General features: G+C 37.7%; 1 protein-coding gene across 1 annotated transcript in view; it reads right to left on the bottom strand.

Annotated features, from left to right (window-relative positions):
- opcml (opioid binding protein/cell adhesion molecule-like) overlaps positions 1–19,336 on the bottom strand; it is a 277,043-nt gene extending 257,707 nt beyond the window's left edge. Inside the window, exon 1 of the mRNA XM_085419986.1 lies at positions 18,757–19,336. Coding sequence (XP_085276112.1) covers positions 18,757–18,914 — 158 coding nt within the window. The 5' untranslated portion in view covers positions 18,915–19,336. The remainder of the gene's footprint in view (positions 1–18,756) is intronic.
- Positions 19,337–19,676: the final 340 nt, after the last annotated feature.

Below are 19,676 nucleotides of genomic sequence, written 5' to 3'. Positions count from 1 at the left end.
TTTATTGCACTTTTTTGCAATTAATGTAGTTATATGGACTTAATGCATACATATTATTAAAATATGGGCTATAACAGTTGTATTGATGTATAGCAACTTGAAATGCTCCCAAAAGTGGCACTACAGCATGTAAAAATATAAAGTAAGCTCTGGTGAACTTGGTTCTATGGTCTTAAAGGGTTAAACAAGTCCATCAAAGTATGCATACATGGAAAAATGTTAAAAAAAAAAAGGTTTATTTCTTTAAAACCTAAAGGCTAAAGTTACTCTGATCATATTATCAGATATTTACACAGTATTAACACAGAGCTGTTTCTTATTAATTGAGTTGGTCTACTTTAACAATACAAAAAATGGGCTGAAAATATACACGCGCACACACACACACACACACACACACACACACACACACACACACACACACACACACACACACAACACACAACTACACTAAACATCCATGTGATTGCTATGTAAGAATCAAAAACAAAAAAAGAACATTTCCCCTAGAAATATAATTCTCCATTCAAAAATTTAAAATGGCCCATCTCCACAGTCCTGGACACTGCACTAAATATAACATGTTCAGCTTTAAAGTTTTATTTATATAGCCAATTACCCACAACCCAAGGCTTTCAAGATTTTTATTATTGTAGGATTAAAACCCTAAAATATTAGAAAGATAGTCCCAAAATAATCCCATCAAATCAGTTGACCCGATATAATGTGGCAACACTCGGAAGGAAAAACTCCTTCCTAACAGGAAGTAACCTGTGTCCAACTAGACACAGTGAGGGCAGACATCTGCTGTGACTGCTTGGGGGTGAGGGAAAAGAAAAGACAGTAGAAGGAAACCACTCCTACTATGGGAGAGAGTGAGAGAAGTTCAGAATTTTATAATTACTAATAATCATTAGTAATTAATGATTATTAGTATTCAATAGTTGTATATATATATATATATATATATATATATATATATATATATATATCTGCATAAACACAGAGAGTGAAAAGGGTGGTTGAAGGATAAATGCTCTGTTTGCCACAAACCAAGGAATGAGTTGCAGTGAAAGGCAAGACATCAAAAAAAAAAAACAATTTTAAGCCTAATTTTAAAATCAGAGAAATTGTATGTGTCTTAATTTCAAACTTAATTCAATTCAACTCAATTCCTTAATTCCATAAAAGACGACCCTGATGGCTAAAAGCTCAATTTCCTGATCTACTTTTCAAAAATAAATACAAGTTGGCCTGCAGTCTAAGAGCTCTATATGGATAATATGGTACTAGGATAAGGCCTGATTGTTCAAGATTTTATATGTAAGGAGAAAGACTTTCTAAATTTAACAGGGAGTCACTTAGGACAAGGTAATATGCAAATCATTTGGTCTCTATTTCTAGTTCCTGTTGGATTCTCACTGCACCGATCTGGATCAACTGTAGACTATTAAACAACCAGATAATAATGAATTTAAATAGTCTAGCTTAGGAGCGACAAATGCATGAAATAACTTTACAGCATAAGTGTGTTGTTTTTCTCCACTGGGCTTTCTTGTCAGTAATCTTGATTGCTGTCCATGCCTGCCTACTCTGAAAATGATTTTATTTTTAAATTTAATCCTCTGTGTTTTCTTCATTTTATAGAGATTAAGGTCAACCTCCTCAGGTAAATTCCCTAAAGCCTTTTGATACTTTGACAGGATCCTTGAGCTAGCCACTATTTCTAGAATTTCTGGATAATACCTCCCACCCACTCCATGACGTGCTGGCTAGTCACAGGAGCATCTTCAGTGAGAGACTGAGATTACCCAAATGCACCACTGAACGACACAGGAAATCATTCCTCCCTGTACAACTCCTCCATCTAATGAACAGTATACAGTGCAATAGTAACACCCTTTTGCACATCCTATACATTATACAGTTTAGAGTAAAATGTCAACCATATATATTTAACCTCAGTAATATTATGGATATTTATAAATGAGCTATTTGTATATACTAGAGCCATTTCTTACATTTTGTAAATGCTGTAATATATTCATCCATCCATCCATTCGCTTCTGCTTATCCTATAATATATTGTGTTATTTAATTAATTCAGTCTGTTACTGTTACTGTCTTGGAGGAACTATAACCCACACAATTTCCTCAGGTATTATTAAAGTATATCCACAATTGGTAGATCTCTAGTTAGAGGAAGAAGAGTGAAGAAGAAAATGGGTGTTGTGTATCTGCCAAGTAAAGGCAATTAAAAACTAGAGTTGCTCAGAGAAGTGTTCCTCCATTGGTAGTCATACTCAAGATATCCATTCAAATAAATTGTAGGTAGAACTGTGAAATAGAGCAGCAGTAGATGAACAGTATCAAAGAAACTGCTTTGTTACTATTGTCTGTTTACAGAAATCTTTAGCTCACACCTCTTTCAAGTGACACCATGCATGCATATACTGTAACAGGTACAGCTGAAACAACATGCAGGCTATAAGACTCAACAATTGCATAAGGACAAGGATCTCCTCTCTAGTGAAGGTGGACAAGTTTAAAAACATAGGGTCAAACATCCAAAGTAATGGACAAGGCAAAGAGAGATCAATGCATATGAAAGCGTAGTGTGTGGAGTATAAGGGTGATTTGTGACAGAAGTATCAAGAGAGAAATGTGAGATTTACCCAATGGTTGTGAGGCTTCTTATGATTTGCTATGACGTATGTTTTTAAGAAGCTGAAACTGACAAAAAGACATGAGGCAGTGCTTAAACTGTTAAGATTTTCACTGGGAGTGACCATGGTGAACGGCATTAGAAATAAATAAATGTTTAAAAAACACTACTATCTCAGTGGATTTGTGATGTAGCCCTTGTACATCTGTAGCTGTTCAATTATGACAAAAATCAAAATGATGTTATTGATCATAATACATTTTTATTTAACAAGATTATACATCTACTTAAAATGAATCTTAAGTGTTATGTTTTCATATTCATGGGAAGCCAATTTAGTAATTGGAAAACACTGTAAAGAGAGGCCATTAACTGGGTCAGATGATTGATTTATGTATGTCACGGTCGTACGGTCCTCCCCGGGCGATCTGGATTTTTGTGTGTATTTTCTCTCAGTCTCTCCTCTCTCCCAGGCGCGGGGTTTGTTTACGGAAGTTCGCGCTTCCGGGGAGGGCGTGGCTCGGACGACCTTCCACCCGGAAGCTCCGCCGCTTGGCTGTGGCCTCACCTGCATTTGATTGCTCTGCCAGCTGCTTCTAATCAGCCTCCATCCCAGAACTGCGGTATATAAGGACGATGCGCAACAACAGTTGACGTTGGATTATTATTCCAAGCTGGTAACACTCGTTACTTAAGGGAAGTTGATAGTCGGTTAAAGAGCTCTGCTAATTCTGTGTTTTGCTTTGTCTTCACCTAGGAGTTTGGCTCAGAGAGGAGGACCAGGAAACAACTCACGCTCGGGGTTGCACAGACGAAGGAGCACTTGGGGATTTTACCTGAAACACCTATTTGGATAGCACCTTTAACTGTTTGTGACACCTCTTGGACACTGTAAATAAACGCACTGTTCACCCTGCTAACCTGAGCTCCGCATTTTGGGTCCTCTTGTTCCCCTGCAACCTTGACAATGTAGCTTTGTTTGCTATAAATGCATTTAAATCTCTTGACATTCAATCTTACTTTTTTACTCAAAAGCAAAACATCAAATATGAAAAGGTTTGTCAAAAGCTGTTAACCAGACTCTTAACATTGAAATGAAAATCATCATTTCAATACAGCAGTAATACACTATAAGCTGCTGGTTAATGTTAAACACAATTAAATTGGTTCTTGATTGTTGTGCAACATCACTTGTTTGCTCTGCACTGCTAAGGGAAGTTGTTTATTTGGACATAAACAATGGCAAGTACTCAGGGCAGAGGTTAGCACTTTTATGAGTTAATAGACCAAAAATCAAGTTGAGTTGAGGTGGACTGATTTTTTTATTATGAACAAAAAAGTCCTTCTGCTAAATTGGCTTTATTGATTTTTCAAAGTTAAACACTGAATGTCAGAAAGGTTTTACAGTAGCTGGTTTTCCAACTAATGGACCTACATTTATTATCTAATATTTTTCTGGTAAGAAGATAGTGTATTCCACAGGGTAGGAAAGTTTCCTTATGACTAGATGGTGACATACTGACTGGAAAAATAGAACAAGCAAGCAGCAAACAGCTGCCACTAAAATATGCTGTTAGTTTTTAACCCAGCTGTATGGGGTAGCAGTGGTTTAACAGAAAACTCTCGTGCCTATAAATAAAATGTATTATTATTATTATTATTAAACCCAACAATCATATGACTCATTATGAGCAAGCACTTTGACCACAGTGGGAAGGAAAAACGTCCTTTTAACAGGAAGAAACCTCCGGCAGGACCAGGCTCAGGGAGGGCCGGCTATCTGCCACGACTGGTTGGGGTGAGAGAAGGAAGACATGACAAAAGACATGCTGTGGAAGAGAGCCAGAGATAAATAACAAGTATTAATCAGTTATTCAGTCTGAGGTATGGCAAAATGCCAAAACCTCAGTTTTTCTGATTTGTGGTTTCTTGATTTGCACTATAATTCATGCTATCTTTTCTCACAGCTTGCTCTAAAATAACAATACATGATTCTGTGTATCACAGCATCTCATGTAAAGGGTGTTGAATACTCTCCTCTCCTCCAGCTATCACTGTCAATTTGCCCTTGACCAAGCAAGTGAACTCTTCAATGAGCCACTGATGCTGTGGCATATCCCATGTGTGAATTCTGCATGAACGCGAACTAAGTGCAGTGAAAGTTGTTGTGCTGTGGGAAATATGAAACTACTCTCAGATGGCTTTCTTTTGGATACAGATATACTAGAACATGGTCTTTTGGCATATACCTCTTTGAAGAAGTCATCATTTTCATAAATATTGATTTTGTGCCAGAGAATAAATTACCATTATATATTTTTAGCAAACTGGTACTGAAGCTTCATAGTGAAGTTTGCTTTTGCAAAGTATTAGCATGAAATAAATACATATGAAATATAAGAAAATAAAAACCTTGGTCCCTACAGCAAGGGAAACCGGTGGCTTTTTTATACTAGGGCACGGGCAGAAAACACAACTAAATAAAAAGCTATTTTAAAAAAAAAGATTTTTCTCCTGTGTATGAGCTAGGTATTTACAAAATTTAAAAAAAAATGAAAAAATGAACAGTCTGAGATGCCACATGCACACTTTTACAACACTAGACAATTCATCCACTATCTCCACAGGAATACCTTCCTGTAAATAAGATGTATCTCGTTTTTAGCTAAATTTATAAGGAATAAACTACAAGAAAAGAGTGGAGACAATTTATTTTTGGACGAGATGTTTGTGCTGTCCAGCCTCATCTTCAATGTCCAATTACTCATCAATTCCTCAGTTGGAAATAATTGTCCACTAACACTTTTTCCTTCTGCATCTTTCTGACTGTTTAGTCACTGTTGTGCATTTATCTTCGATCAGTGTCATTGCTGTCATGGCTGGTATGTAGAGCAGGGCGATATGACCAAAAATATTTATCACGATATACATTTGAAAATTTGCGATAACGATATAACTGACGATATAATTGACACTAGACAAAATACTTTACAACTCCCCAACTTTATTAGTGCAAAAAACCCCATCAATGTATTTTCACTTAAACAAGCAGCTGTTTTTTATGTGCATTAAAGTTATATAAAAATGTAACAGTGCAAAATCCTTGCTGACAGTTTAACCAAAAGGTATTTCCAGTGGAAATTGGCTGACATATCCTCAGCATAACCATGTATAATATCCACAAAACTTAAAAAGAGGTTATACACACACAATACGGTAATATTATGTTGAAGCACAGTACATATCACTCCGCGAGGCGCCTGCCTACGATAGCCGTAATGTTCCGACAATCCATCAAGCGGTGCGGGTTTGTAGCTTAGCAAAGTTGTACTAAAACATTTGACAGATTTTTGAGCGCCGTGTACGACATAAAATCGTTTCGAGGTCAGTAAACACAACCAGAATTCATACATACAGTAAGGCACATGAGATTATAAGGGGCACTGACAATTTTCTGAAAAATCAAAGGACTGATTTTAAGTGTGACGTATTTTCCAAACAACACTGTAATAATGACGGCCCGCTAGCATGCTCTACCAAAAATAGTGCTTTGTTGTGTATCTGACGGACAAAAGCTAAACCAGTTCCACACCACTGAAGTTGCAGCATTTTTACAAACCAGTTCTGGTTCATCATTCAACGATCCACTTTCGCTCTTCTCATTCTGCGTCACCACCATGTGCGTATGTAAACAAAGGCACTGCGCATGCGCGTTTTACCCATATTCTATTGCGATATTTCATTTTCCTATCGTTGCCCAAAATTACACCGGTATTACTGTGAAAGGTATGATATAGCCCAGCCCTACTGGCATGTACCATTGGCAGAAGATTTACAGTCTCAAGAGCATGGACTACATTCTAGGACACACGTAGTTTTTCTAGGAAACCTGGACAAAGCCATAGAAGGCCCTTAACCCATCAGAAGGAGCAATATGCACTCCTTTTAGCAAAGAGGAACAGGATGAGCACTGTGAGCGCTCTACAAAATAATCTCTGAGAAGCAACTAGTCTCAATGTTCACCCTGATCAAACAATCAGATAACATGATTGATTGATTCATTCATTCATTGTTAATTTACTTCAAACATGTAAACAATATACAGGTACATTAAAATCAGTTAATATTTAGTCAGCTTCCTTACTGATATAATCTGTAATAAAAATAGTGAACAGATTTCTGATATACTATAATATCACATCATGAATTTCTTTAAATAGAGACATTCACTCAATTTCAATGTTTTCCCTTTCTTTATAGTTCGAGAAGATCATATTTTTATAACTCTTTTTGAACTGTTTTATGTTTGGACATTGCTTTAATTCCATATTCAGACTGTTCCACAGTTTCACTCCATGAACAGAAACACAAAAGCTTTTTCTTGTAGTACGTGCCTTCCCTTTTTTAAAGTTACAAAAACCCCTTAAATTATAACTTCTTTCAAAACATGCAGATGGTTCGAGGACCCAACATTATCTGCAGGGCCTTGTGCTCACTATATATGTAAAAAAAAATTCCTCTCTCACCCTTTGCGGGGCAGTTTTTATCCTCCAAGCTCAGGTTCACTACCAGATGCTTGGGTGTCCTGCAGAGTATCTTTGCTGTTCCTAGGACTGCGCTTTTCTCGACAAAGAGCGTGGCTGTTGTTCCTGGTATCTGCTAGAGCTATTGGCTTTGGAGGTTACTGCGTGTGTGTGTGTGTGTGTGTGTGTGTGTGTGTGTGTGTGTGTGTGTGTGTGTGTGTGTGTGTGTGTGTGTGTGTGTATTCCTGTATTCCATTTGCTTGGAATATTTAACATTTCATAATTGCACAAATTCTGAACATGATTCCCAAAGACGTGGGGGAAGGGGATCAATCTGAAGCGAATCAATTAATTACAGCCAGTGGTTTCAACCACTTATTTGTCTAATGTGGTATGACATTCTTCCCAGATGACTCCTAGTCATTTTTATCCATATTAATGAGCACCATCAGCTGGCCGACTGAGACAAATTCCCTCCTTCCTTCCTTGTCTTCAGACAGTGAAATCTGGTTGTAATAATAAATCAAGGCCACTTATCGATTTCCAGTGCCTAAGTCAGAAACATACAGTAAACACTATGTGCATTAAAGTGGGACACTGCAGGGACCCTGCATTTTCCAAGATCGGTGCCTCACCTCTACTCAAATGAATGTTCTACCTTAAAACATATTAAAAAAAGACTAGTTTTGATTGCATTGGTCAATATATTTTTTTACAAAAGGGAGTTATTTTCAGGCATTGACATGCATGTTACTGAGATGTGTGTAAGATCTGTGACAAGATCTGTGACATTTCGCATCAAATCTTCTTATAAGCTAAGGCTGACAGTTAAGGCTCATTTACAGCCATATTTACTGCATTCTGTTGGTAATTGACGAATGTAGCTTGGTTTGTGCTGACGTTGTTCCAGTAGTATTAGTTAAGTCTTATCACTATACTACCCTGAGCATTTTGAAGGCAACTGAAAAATATTATGTCAACCCCATACTTGATTCTAAGTATAGCTGAGCCGCACTATCCTTGAAGCAGCATTAGCCAGGGAACAGAATCAATGGGAAGCACATTTCCCTGGCATATTCCTCCATTAGGGGGATCTGTTTTGGTAGAGGGCCGACGGCTGAGATCCAGGACTCAAGGAGAGACGGGAGAGTTAGAAATGATTTGCCAGGTCACCGGAGGCCAATACTTTGTTGTGACAGATGGTCAGAGATGTCTCAATGAGGGAGGAGAGATCTTGAGCGGAATGAACTAAGGATATAATGCTGGAGTTTCCAAGAGCTACATTAATTAACAGTTCATCAGCTTATATGCCATTACTTCAGATAAATGTCGAATGATGAAAATCCTTTTCCGTTGTGCTCGTGGCTGCAACAAGTAACAATCACCTCTATTGGGGAATAACTGCAAAGTGAAAAGTTATTTTGGTTTTGGTTTTACATTTTGGTTTCTACTTGAGCGGTAATTCTGAGGTGCCTCTGACTGCTGTGACCAAAAAGTTTCCAGAGGTGCAAAAAGCAGATTCTCAAAATGCAAACCCTGTGCCCACTTATATTAACAGGCTGACACCACATACGCAAGCTTTCTAATATGACTTGTATTGCCCCTAGAGAGGATGCCCTATTTTTTCAGCATTCCATTCCTAAAAGAAAAAATATACAACAAAAGGACAAGTAACATTCCTCATTAATAAATATATAATCAACTTTTGCTTATATGCACATCGAGAAAATTTCTAAATCAAATTCTTGTCTTAAAACCATAAAGAGGTTAAAACTGGAGAGAATCAGATTTTACTCATTATTTTTGAAAATATATGCAACTTGGTGTTCTTAAGTCTAACCACCTCTCCTCTTCTTTAGAGGTTGACATTCTATACTGTATTCCTATGTAATATATTATTTGTGTTCACACTGCACACATGTAAAAAGACAGGCAGACATGGAGATTTCATAAGTACATTTTAGTTCTCCTTGAAAACTGACAAACTAATAAACAAAACTCTCAATGATGATATTTTGATTTCAAAGAGATTTTAAATGAAAGAAAACTCATGCACAAACAGATAATAGTGGTAAATGCATTCTATGTAATGAGTACTATAGTTACCTTGTCTATATGCATTGCAAATCTTACCAGTATTGCTGTTTAAATTTCAAGGCCACTTTTTTTTTCATAAAAAGCTGCTTTTGTGATTGGAAAAACAGCAAATAGATCATAATCAAAAATTCCAACATTTGGAATTTTGGAAAAGCGACAAGAAGTGGAGGTAACTGAACTTTCTTAAAGTAATAAGATATTCAGGTAAATTGTGCCACTGGACTTAAACCTGATGATGTAGGAATTTTCTCACACAGAAAAAAATACTCTTATGCACCACACTTTCATACATAAATGTATACATCATACAGTATTATATTACTTTTCCTCAATGCTTGCTTCAATTGATGAGTAAGAGAGATGTGCTACAAACAATATGGAAAAGGTAGGTGCCTGGCAGAATGTGGCATGAATGGAAGGTGCTCCTGATGAGTATTAATGATATCAGAAAAATGCACCCAAACATGCACAAGGTGGGGACAGCAAAGACAGGCTGTAATGGATGTGGCTGGCTCTCACTAGTGGAGAATCTAGTTGGACTGCAACACAGCGCATAGGTTTCTGGGTATTAAAAATTAATGACTATCTCAGTGATTTATGACAACACAGGATGCTGAAACTCAACTCAACCTTCCTCAAGATGGATGCCTAGGTTGTGATAAAGGAAGACGATGCAAGCCTGGTGGACTACTGGTGAGTGGGACATCAGAACTTGACCCTCAGTATCTGCAATATCCAGAGGTTTTTACCTTGATGACATGATCTACATGACATTTACCCCATTAAGTGTTGAGAATGGTATAAAGACTAGAATTAAAGATCACTAATTAATATATCTGGATTTAGAAAGTATTTTACTGACACAATGCATTTTCTGTCCATATATGTCTGAATCCATATAGGTCAAACTTAACACTTGTTCCACTGAATGAAAGAAAACAAAATGGCTGAAGAGAGAGCTTAGCATCTCCATGCTTGTTAGCCTACCCTTAGGCTTTCCATTTTAATACGTCCTTGTCCGCTCATATTCCTGATACCATTTTTAGCTGTGACTATCTTCCTAATAGTGTACTCATAGTGCAGTACAGTGTTTTAAGTCAATGTCTGTGAACTTGTGAACATTAAACAAGAAGTTGACAGAGAGGCAGGAGGTAGTTAAATGATATTTACAATCATGAGATATGACTTGCTGACTTAAAAAAAAACACTGTAGGACTGCAAAGAGGTCTAAGTAGCATGAATCATTTCTTTCTTATGAAAAATGGCACAAGCTTTAAGTAATTCTATACAATTAAGCTACTGTTGCTTTGGCTGTCTTTTTTCCTAGATGGCGCAACAGTCATGACTGATTGAAGCCTACACATATATAGTGTAGTTTCACAGGGCCATGGATACTTATTCAGTCAAGGAGTTCCTTTGCTTTGAATAATGTATGGGGCTCATTTATGCAGGAAAAGAATAGGAAGTTTAGCATTCCAGTGTTTCTTGCCTCAAATGTTTCTCCAGGCCAATGATTTCCATTGGTGACTCAATGGTTTTGTCTTGGGAATAAGCAAAAGCCTGCCAAAATACATGATAGTTTCTACTGAATAACAGATAAGCCTATGGCCACAATTACAAATACACCTTTTACTAGAAATCAACCCTTCATTCTGCGTGCACTACATTCCCAGCCCAATAAGTATGCATTTTAAGTACTGTGCAAACATATAATAACATGAAGACTGCTCAATATACTGGAGTTCTTTTGGTCAGTTCTACATGTCTTGATGTCTTTGTTTAGCAGTAAAAATGCTTTAAGATCCACTTCCACCTTGGATGACGAGGATAACAAGTAATTATGAGTAGCTTTCCCAGTCTCATACAACTGCAGTGATCACTGCAAAACAAATGTATAATATCCGTGTCCAGTATGTGTTTTGCAAGCATATAACTGCAGTAAACAAAATATACTATGATGCAACATCATTGTATAGTCATATCTATGGCAGAAATCAAATAAATAATCAAATAAGTATTAGAGCTATGACTAGCTATACTTATTGAAGAATCTCTCAGCTATTGGTACATTAGTTACCCCTTAGTCATCTTTGACTCTATATTCTTTAGTCTATGGAATAATATTATGGATGTCCTGTATTATCCAACCTACAAGACTTCAAGATATTACATTTTTATTTCTAAAACACAAAACAGCACCAGCAAAACCTCTTTGGATACCAGAAAATGCAAACTCACTAATCGTTTAATTTACTAGACACTTGACCTTAAAAATGATAGTGATTTTCCATTTAATTTAATCCCAGATTTCCTGTTCATTTTTCAGCACATAAAGTTCGTAGACTACGTGTTAGAAATTTCCATCTGAAAAAGCATACCAAAATTCAGTCAATAGTTTCACAACACTGAGGTCAACACAAATAACCTTAAGCTCTGTGGACAAGGGACTGAAATAAAAACCATGAGAAAAAGTAAATATATTTGTATTTATATAGACCTAATTAACATGTATTTTAAGAAGTGTCTGCAATAGTGTCTAAAACTGAGCAATTGGAATATTATATTTCTATTACAACAGTTATTTGTACCTTATGTACCAATGGAAGAACAAGTTGTTTAACCCAACTACTGCTTTTGTAGTAATACCCCATAAGACAGCCTGATGTCAGACATAACAATGTCTCACTGTAAACATATATAGTGAGTCACCCAACCTGACTTGGTACAAAAGACAATTCAAATGACATCTTCTTAAAAAAGGTTGTGCCAGTTCCCAAGTTGCACCTTTGTTCAGACAGTCCTGACATCATACCATTCATTTCTCCACACTCTACTATACAATGCTAAAACAGAGAATGTGCCAAGGGTCAGCCACACAGTGTTTTAGCCATCTCTGCTGCTCATCTATCGAGCTGGGAGAAGTGCCACAGCGAGCCATATTCCAAATGGTCTGTCAGTGAAATATTCAGTGGCAGTGAAGGAAAGCAGAAGCTCTCTGTTGATATTTTCAGAGGTTTCTGAAGCAGAACAACAATGACTTCATGTTTACCCCTCATTGATAATGAGACTTAAGCTAGAGACAGAGCTCTCCTCAAGGATAATGGTTATATCTAAAACAGGATTTACCACCTACCTACTCAAACAGATTCCAGCCAGACCTCCAATCAGTGTCTCATAAAATATCAGCTGGATGACTGCATCCCAAAGCCACTGCCATGAATATCAACAGTGACTCGCAGAACACAGAGGAAATAAAGGCATGAATGATGCAGAGTGTTTGTGGTTATCAAACAGGGTAGGTCCATCCTGCGTGACCCATTCATTTCCACTGTATTCTCATCACTGCCAGTGCAAACAGAGATGAGAAAGAATAACCTTTAAATATGGACAACTCCCATATCATTGAAGTGATTCGATTTGGGTAGCTGAATATACACCAAAGAATACACCAAAGTGTCTTGATGCATGCTCAATCATCCAGGTAAATAGATCCCAAAAGTTAATTCTGTTCATCTGGATGTAGCGTTTTCAGTGGGGGAAAAACAATCCCACTGAAAATGCTACATCCAGATGAACAGAATTAACTTTTGGGAATACACCAAAGAGCAACATCTCACGTAGAGTTAAAGATACAAACAAAATGACACTACCAAATGGCCGTGAAACACTCTACAGTTAAATAAAAGACCAGCAGTAACTCAGATGTCAGCCATATTCTGTTGTCCTTGGGTTTTCACTAGTTCAGGATAGTGTAAATCACATGCATGTCTTGCCCTACCAGTGGAGCTCCTCACTTGCAGGTGAAAATAATTGAATGGTGACACCTTGTGCCACAGAGGTGTCTTTCAACTACTAAATATAACTTGAGAAACATTTGATAAGAATTGTAGCTTAGCATGAGTGCTGTGGATAAAAATCACGTGTTCCTCACATTTATTACAAAAACTCTCAATTTAAAGTAATTTGAATTCTTTATTGTTTTTTACTTTCAGTAATTATTTACATGAAACAACAGCTGGCATGGTGATATGTAAACCTGCTATGTATTACAAACTGCTCAGTTCACTAGCCATGGCATTTCAATGGGCATTAGCAAGTCTAGTTAGGTGCTTTAGCCTGAAGGTAGTATGACTAAGCCTTCTGTACATGTTTTTATAGAGCAGGTAAATTGTAAATTATATTCATTTATATAGAACCTTTCTAAACTTACTACTAACTCAACATATTTTACAATTATGCTTTAAAGTATATGGTACATTCATGCAGTACAACCATGAACGTAATAAGCATAAACACAGGGATGGGTTGTTAATTGTAAATAAATATTGTTAGTACACTATTTTACTCTCTATTCAGTGTCCACTGAGCCACTGGCAGTGCAATATAGTGCTCTCTGGCTCCAGAACTGGTAATATTGTTCCAAATTTTTCACAGTACTACTGCCTACTATCTCCATCGCAATATGCAGCACAACCACTTATCTTGGTACTTAATGATTGCCACAAGTCATTCACTAAACAAGTAGAAGCAGATAGAGTGCTGTAAAAATTATTTTCTCCCTTGGAGATTTATTTCCATTTATATTTTGAGAATTTGTTTTTTTCTTTGCAAATAACACACAAAATGTGAATTTTCCTCAAATCATGTTTTTTTTTATTTGTTAAACAGGGTGTTTTTAAATGATCGTTTCATTTATTAAGAAAAAAAAATTAAACTCAAGATCAGTTGAAAAGCAAAGTCAGTGTGGAAAGGGTTACAAATGCATTTTAAAGCTTGGGGAATCCAGTAATCTTTACTGAGTCATTATCCACAAATAAAGAAAACCTTCAAGAGTGGAGAACCTTCCCAGGAGTGGCCAGCCTAACAAAATTACTCTAACAGCATATTGACAACTCATTCAGGAAGTCACAAAAGAACCGAGGACTGCGAGCCTCGCTTGCCTGAGTTTAGCTCAGTATTCAGATTTAACAAAAAGGAGACTGTGTTATTTTTCGCCAGGAGTGTTTTTTGCGTGGAACTCTCCCATGTACGCCATTTTTACCCAAAGACTCATTTCAAATTTGCCAAAAAACATACACATCTTCAAGATCTCCAAAGGGGTAAATATTCTGTGCAGTGACAAGTCAAAAGTTTTTGGTTTTTGGAAAAGTTCTGTCCAATTTCTAAAAAGAACATAATTCTAACAATCAAATGTGGTGGTGGTAGTGTGATGCTCTAGGGCTGTTTTGTTGCTTTAGGACCTAGGCACCTTGTTATAGTTGATGGAGTCATAAATTCTGCTCTCTACCAGAAATTCCAGAAAAAAAATGTCTGGGCCCTAGTTTTTGCCCTGAAGCTCAAGTCCACTTGGATTATGCAATTGGACAATGATCTGAAACACACCAGCAAGACCACTTCTGACTGGCTAAAAAGAGATGGCTTTAAATGGTCTAGACTTAAATCCACTTTAGATGATCTGGCATGACCTTACACAGGCCATGCATGCTCAAAACCCTCCAATGTGCCTCAACTGAAAACAATTCTCCAAAGACGAGTTGGCCAAATTGATATGAAAGACTCATTGATGTAGCACAACTAGTTATTAGGTTTGGGGGACAATTACTTCTTTGAATAGGCTCAGGTAGGTTTGCGTGAAATCGTCATTTTAAAACCGAATTTCTATGTATTCAACTCATCTATGTCCAATTATGAAAATATGTTCGGTAATCTGAAACATGTAAGGGTGACAATTTAAAAAAAACAAAAAACAAAGAAAAGAAATCAGAGTAGGGGGTAAATACCTTTTGACAACACAGTATTTATTATTCAGAAAGAAAAGAGAAATGCTTGTGCAAAAATGCTGGGATTACCCGCAGCTGCACATTCTACCTTAAAGACAGTCATACCTGTATAATATACACATACTGGCTTTAAACTGATTTGTTTCTCTAATATGTGCAACCCAGGGATTTTTTTCGTGGTGATCTGTGTATTTGTGGAAAAAAGTCATATTGTTTCTAAAGCTGAGCTGAATGATGCTAATTATTCTGCTGCTCACATCTTCTGAAGTTCCCGCTGGCAGTGGCTTTCTTTATGTCAGAATGATACTGCTTTGTGTTGCCCTTGACTGTCTTAATATTAAAGCTTAGTCGAAGCAAAATAACCTTTGAGGAATTCTTCTACCTACAGCTCGGAAGCAGCAATCGTTCATTTAAAATGTATTGCCAGAATCACATTAATGCTGTACTTTCCCTGGAATAAAAGCTTTTAACTCTTGACAACCTGCTGCTGTCACTTGGCTCGCATCACTATATTTGATTCCTGATGTGAGATAGAAACACTTTCTGGTTCAGCTTGGAATGTATCATTGTTTGAATTTCTTGTTTTAGGACAACTTTGATAACCTGAAGAAATTTACTGTCAGGAAAATGCAACAAATGAGATCATGGCTGCCTTCCAAGCAATAATGCATTTCCCCAAATATGCAGTTTCTCAGTGCTATAATTTATTTGCAAATATGTGTTATTAGAATATAATTGTAGCAGTGTTTTAATCTTATTAAATGACTGTTTAATAAATACACAGACAGTGTTGCCATTCATGTCAAATGAAACAATCAAATCAGAGGTCAGCTCCACAGCTGCCCTCATCCTCTGCCTCCAGTCCAAAACTTGCTGCCCCTGGTCCACCTCTCTAAGTCCAAATCTCAACACCTGCTGTCCTTCCAAGCTTCTGCATCTTTGCCATTTGGTTGATGAGGCTCATCACAGGCAAGGCAGAGGGGGCTCACAGCATCAGCCTTGCAGGGTGCTCTAGGCATGTAGCTGTCAAATGTGGACATGGACAATGCCATCGCATAGCAGCTCCACAGGCCTCATCATCATCCAGTGGCCCCTGCTTGGGGGAAAGCTCAAAGCAATGCATGTGGATGGCATGGTTTCCTACATTATGGACTGACTAGCTCACTGACAGCTCATCTTGCTCAAGGGCAGCGTATTGGATACACTGTGGCGCAGCACAGGGTTACTCTATTGTCAGCTTTTGGTTCAATTTCTAAACCTCTCTTTTAAAGATTGAACTTGGGGTCATGGCAGTGCAACAGGTTCTTTGATGACTTCTCTGCTGTGGGGTGTACATGTTAGGATAGGAAAAGGAGAATATTAAGGAGCCAAAAACCTAACATCTGCTACAGTCACAACCTTTTGCAGCTTGACATCAGCATGACAAAGGAGCTAGTGGATTTCAGCCAGTCACCATTCAGCGTGAGGAGTATGAAATGGCTGGTTTTAGTTAATCCAACAGGCTACCTAACAAGTTCTATTAATCATTTATACAGGCTAGAAATGACTAAAAGATTACCAGAGTAGAACAGGGGAGAAAAGATGAAGACTAGGCAGAGTTCCATCTTGGACTACATAGGGGTGCAACCAGTGTATGACACATGATGACCTTCCACATACTATAGCGTCCAAAAGACATTACAGTAATTCTAGTCCAAGTACCTCATGTCAGGCAGCCTAGAGTCATTTGAACTCTATTGCCCTACTCTGACAACCAAAGGTACTGAGCCACAACATATAAACATAAGAATTTTACTACATAATTACATAGCCACAGAAGTTTGTGTCTATTGAGTTGCTTGTGAATTATACTTACATCTGCAGCAGAAACATTTTTCTTCATATGCTTCCTTCTTCACATTTACGGATTACATTATTTTCATGTGCTTACTGTCACAAACTTTCAGCATTTCATTTTCTGTATTTATTACAATTTCATCCTCATTCAAACTAAATTTAAAAATATCTAATTTCCAGATACAGGTAGGTAAAAAGTTAAAAGTACAAAAGTACAAAAGTTAAAAGCCACAGGGCGATCGTGGCTCAAGAGTTGGGCGTTCGTCTTGTAATCGGCAGTCCGATCGACAGTCTCGGTCGTTGTGTCCTTAGGCAAGACATTTCACCCGTTGCCTACTGGTGGTGGTCAGAGGGCCCGGTGGCGCCAGTGTCCAGCAGCCTCGCCTCTGCCAGTGCGCCCCAGGGCAGTTGTGGCTACAATGTAGCTTGCCATCACCAGTGTGTGAATGGGTGGATGATTGTGTATAGTGTAAAGCGCTTTGGGGTCCTTAGGACCAAGTAAAGCGCTATACAAATACACACTATTTACTGCGTAAACTTTGTAAATCCCAGAGGAAATGATGTAAATTAAGTCAATGTCAAGTCAATATGACAACCATAGTATATAATTTGCAATATTTTCATCCTCATCAAATCACTCATAATCCCATCCAAAGAGCATGAAGGCTCCCTTATAATTATGGAATTGACCACCCCTTTTAACATAGAAATGTTTCATCGCAGTCTGATAAAGATGAGCTCTTAAAGCTTGTAGGCAGTGGTTTCTCCAGCAAAGTGGCGTGCTTCACAGGTAAGTAAAAGAGCCATTGGAGTTGAAACATGAGTGACTTGCTTGCTTTTATTTATCTTTTCAGAACAGACCAATTTTTGGCAGAGATAATGAAATTCTAAATTGTCTACTTAAGTATGATTCACAAGTGACTCTCACATAAGAAAAAGATCCATATTAATTATTTTTAATTGTTAACAATGTGTGAAAGTTTAAAAACTATTGATCCAAACAATGTCAGAAAACAAAGCTACTGGATTAATGTGTTTCTCTACATATGTCACCAATCTATAAAATCTAATAAATACATATCATTTATTTTTACATATTGGTGTGTATTTATGTATGTATTCATGTGGGTAGGCAAATGTACCGTACCCTATCTGTCATTCTTTCACAGGGATTCTGAATTTCTAACACCGCACCTGCTTTATTCTGAAACAAAATGAACAGCAAGCCAGCAACACTCAAACAAAATAATCTCACAGTGCAGAGTGGGGAGATGAGAAAAAATAAAATATCATAAAATGCAACATTGACACATAGTTAAATCATATGCTGGAGTGCTATAATAGAACACAGATTCAAATATACAAGTGTTAAATCTGATAAGAACACTGTTAACCACTCAAAGTTCTTAAAAGATGAAAACAACACATAGCTTTTCACAAAGAGTATGAATAAAATGAAAATAAGTCATAATTGCATTTGTATTTGTATCACATGAGCAAATCAATAGTAGGGTACGCAACCCCTCCTAATTTTCAATTTGAGCACCTCAGCTCTGTGCATCCTCAACAAGACATTAACCAGTAAGATCAATAACATTCAAGGGCAATGAGCAGAATGGGCTAAACACCGAGTTAGGCATGCTATAACTTATCTTCTGCATGTGCACCTTTAAAACAAACAAGCACTAGTGCGTTCTTATATAGGTTATGGTGACCTTTAGTAACTCATGTAGTACCGGGCTTGATTAGCTGTTCGGACCAAGACATAGAAGCTATAAAGACGGAATCAGTTCCCGTGCTGCACAAGAGGAAATCATATTAGTGATGTGACAATGAAATATAATCCGAGACTTACTTTAAGACGGCGCTGTCTCCCTGTCTGACGGTGATGTTGTCTTTTAATACAGAATCCCCGCTTCTAGCTGGAACTCCTGCAGGTACAAGGAATAACAATTTAAGTCCGATGACGACAAGGCATTTCCCAGACACCGCCAGATAACCACAAATTCCCATGTTTTTATATCACTGCGCAACTTCCAAGGGAACTTGAATGTCTGATATTCCCCTTTGCGTTTTGAGCTAGGGACCGCAAAATTCCACTCCACAAACAAGACGCAGTATAGCCTGCTGGAACTGCGCTCGACCTGCTTTTGCTTCAAACGAAAAGCCTCGTTATGAAATCCCGTAACCGTGTCTTTGCGTCCGCCAGCCGCTCTAGGAAAATGACTTCGGAGGAGAGAGAAAAGCACCGTGTTTCTCAAAGAAATGCGCACCGTCTCCTCAGGTTCGAACTGTAATCGCCGTGAAATGGATGCTCTTGCACAGATGCATCAGCCAAGACTCCCTATATATTTTTTCCTCCTCTCCCTCGGTGTTTTCTTTCCTTGGTGCTGCACGGGGGACAATATTTAAAGCTGCAAATACTCAAACAAAAGGCTGAATTCGCTCTAATATCTTCTCTCTTGTTTAGCTCCTGGAGTACTCTCTCTCTCTTTCTCTCTAATCGCCAGGTAGCATCACTTGCATGTATTATGTGGAGCATATGGTCTGCAGCCTGCAGGGCTCGCATATTCATACAGTTAATAGACAAACGGATTCAGGAACCACCGTGCATCTTTCAGGGGCGTATATAGAGGACACTTTTATTTGGTCAGATGAAAATAATTATTTCTTAGGGGACTGATTACCACAGGAAGGAAACAGGCATTTAAAATGATATTACAATCTTAGCTTTCATTGGTATAAGATGGGACAGGCAACAAAAAAACCAAAAAC

This window comes from Rhamphochromis longiceps, linkage group LG10, assembly GCF_057381845.1.
Source record: "Rhamphochromis longiceps isolate RC_006_pf linkage group LG10, R_longiceps_female_GT1.1, whole genome shotgun sequence".
NCBI lineage: Eukaryota > Metazoa > Chordata > Actinopteri > Cichliformes > Cichlidae > Rhamphochromis > Rhamphochromis longiceps.
Note: the sequence above shows the minus strand (reverse complement) of the source record. Positions and strands in the feature narration are given on the sequence as shown.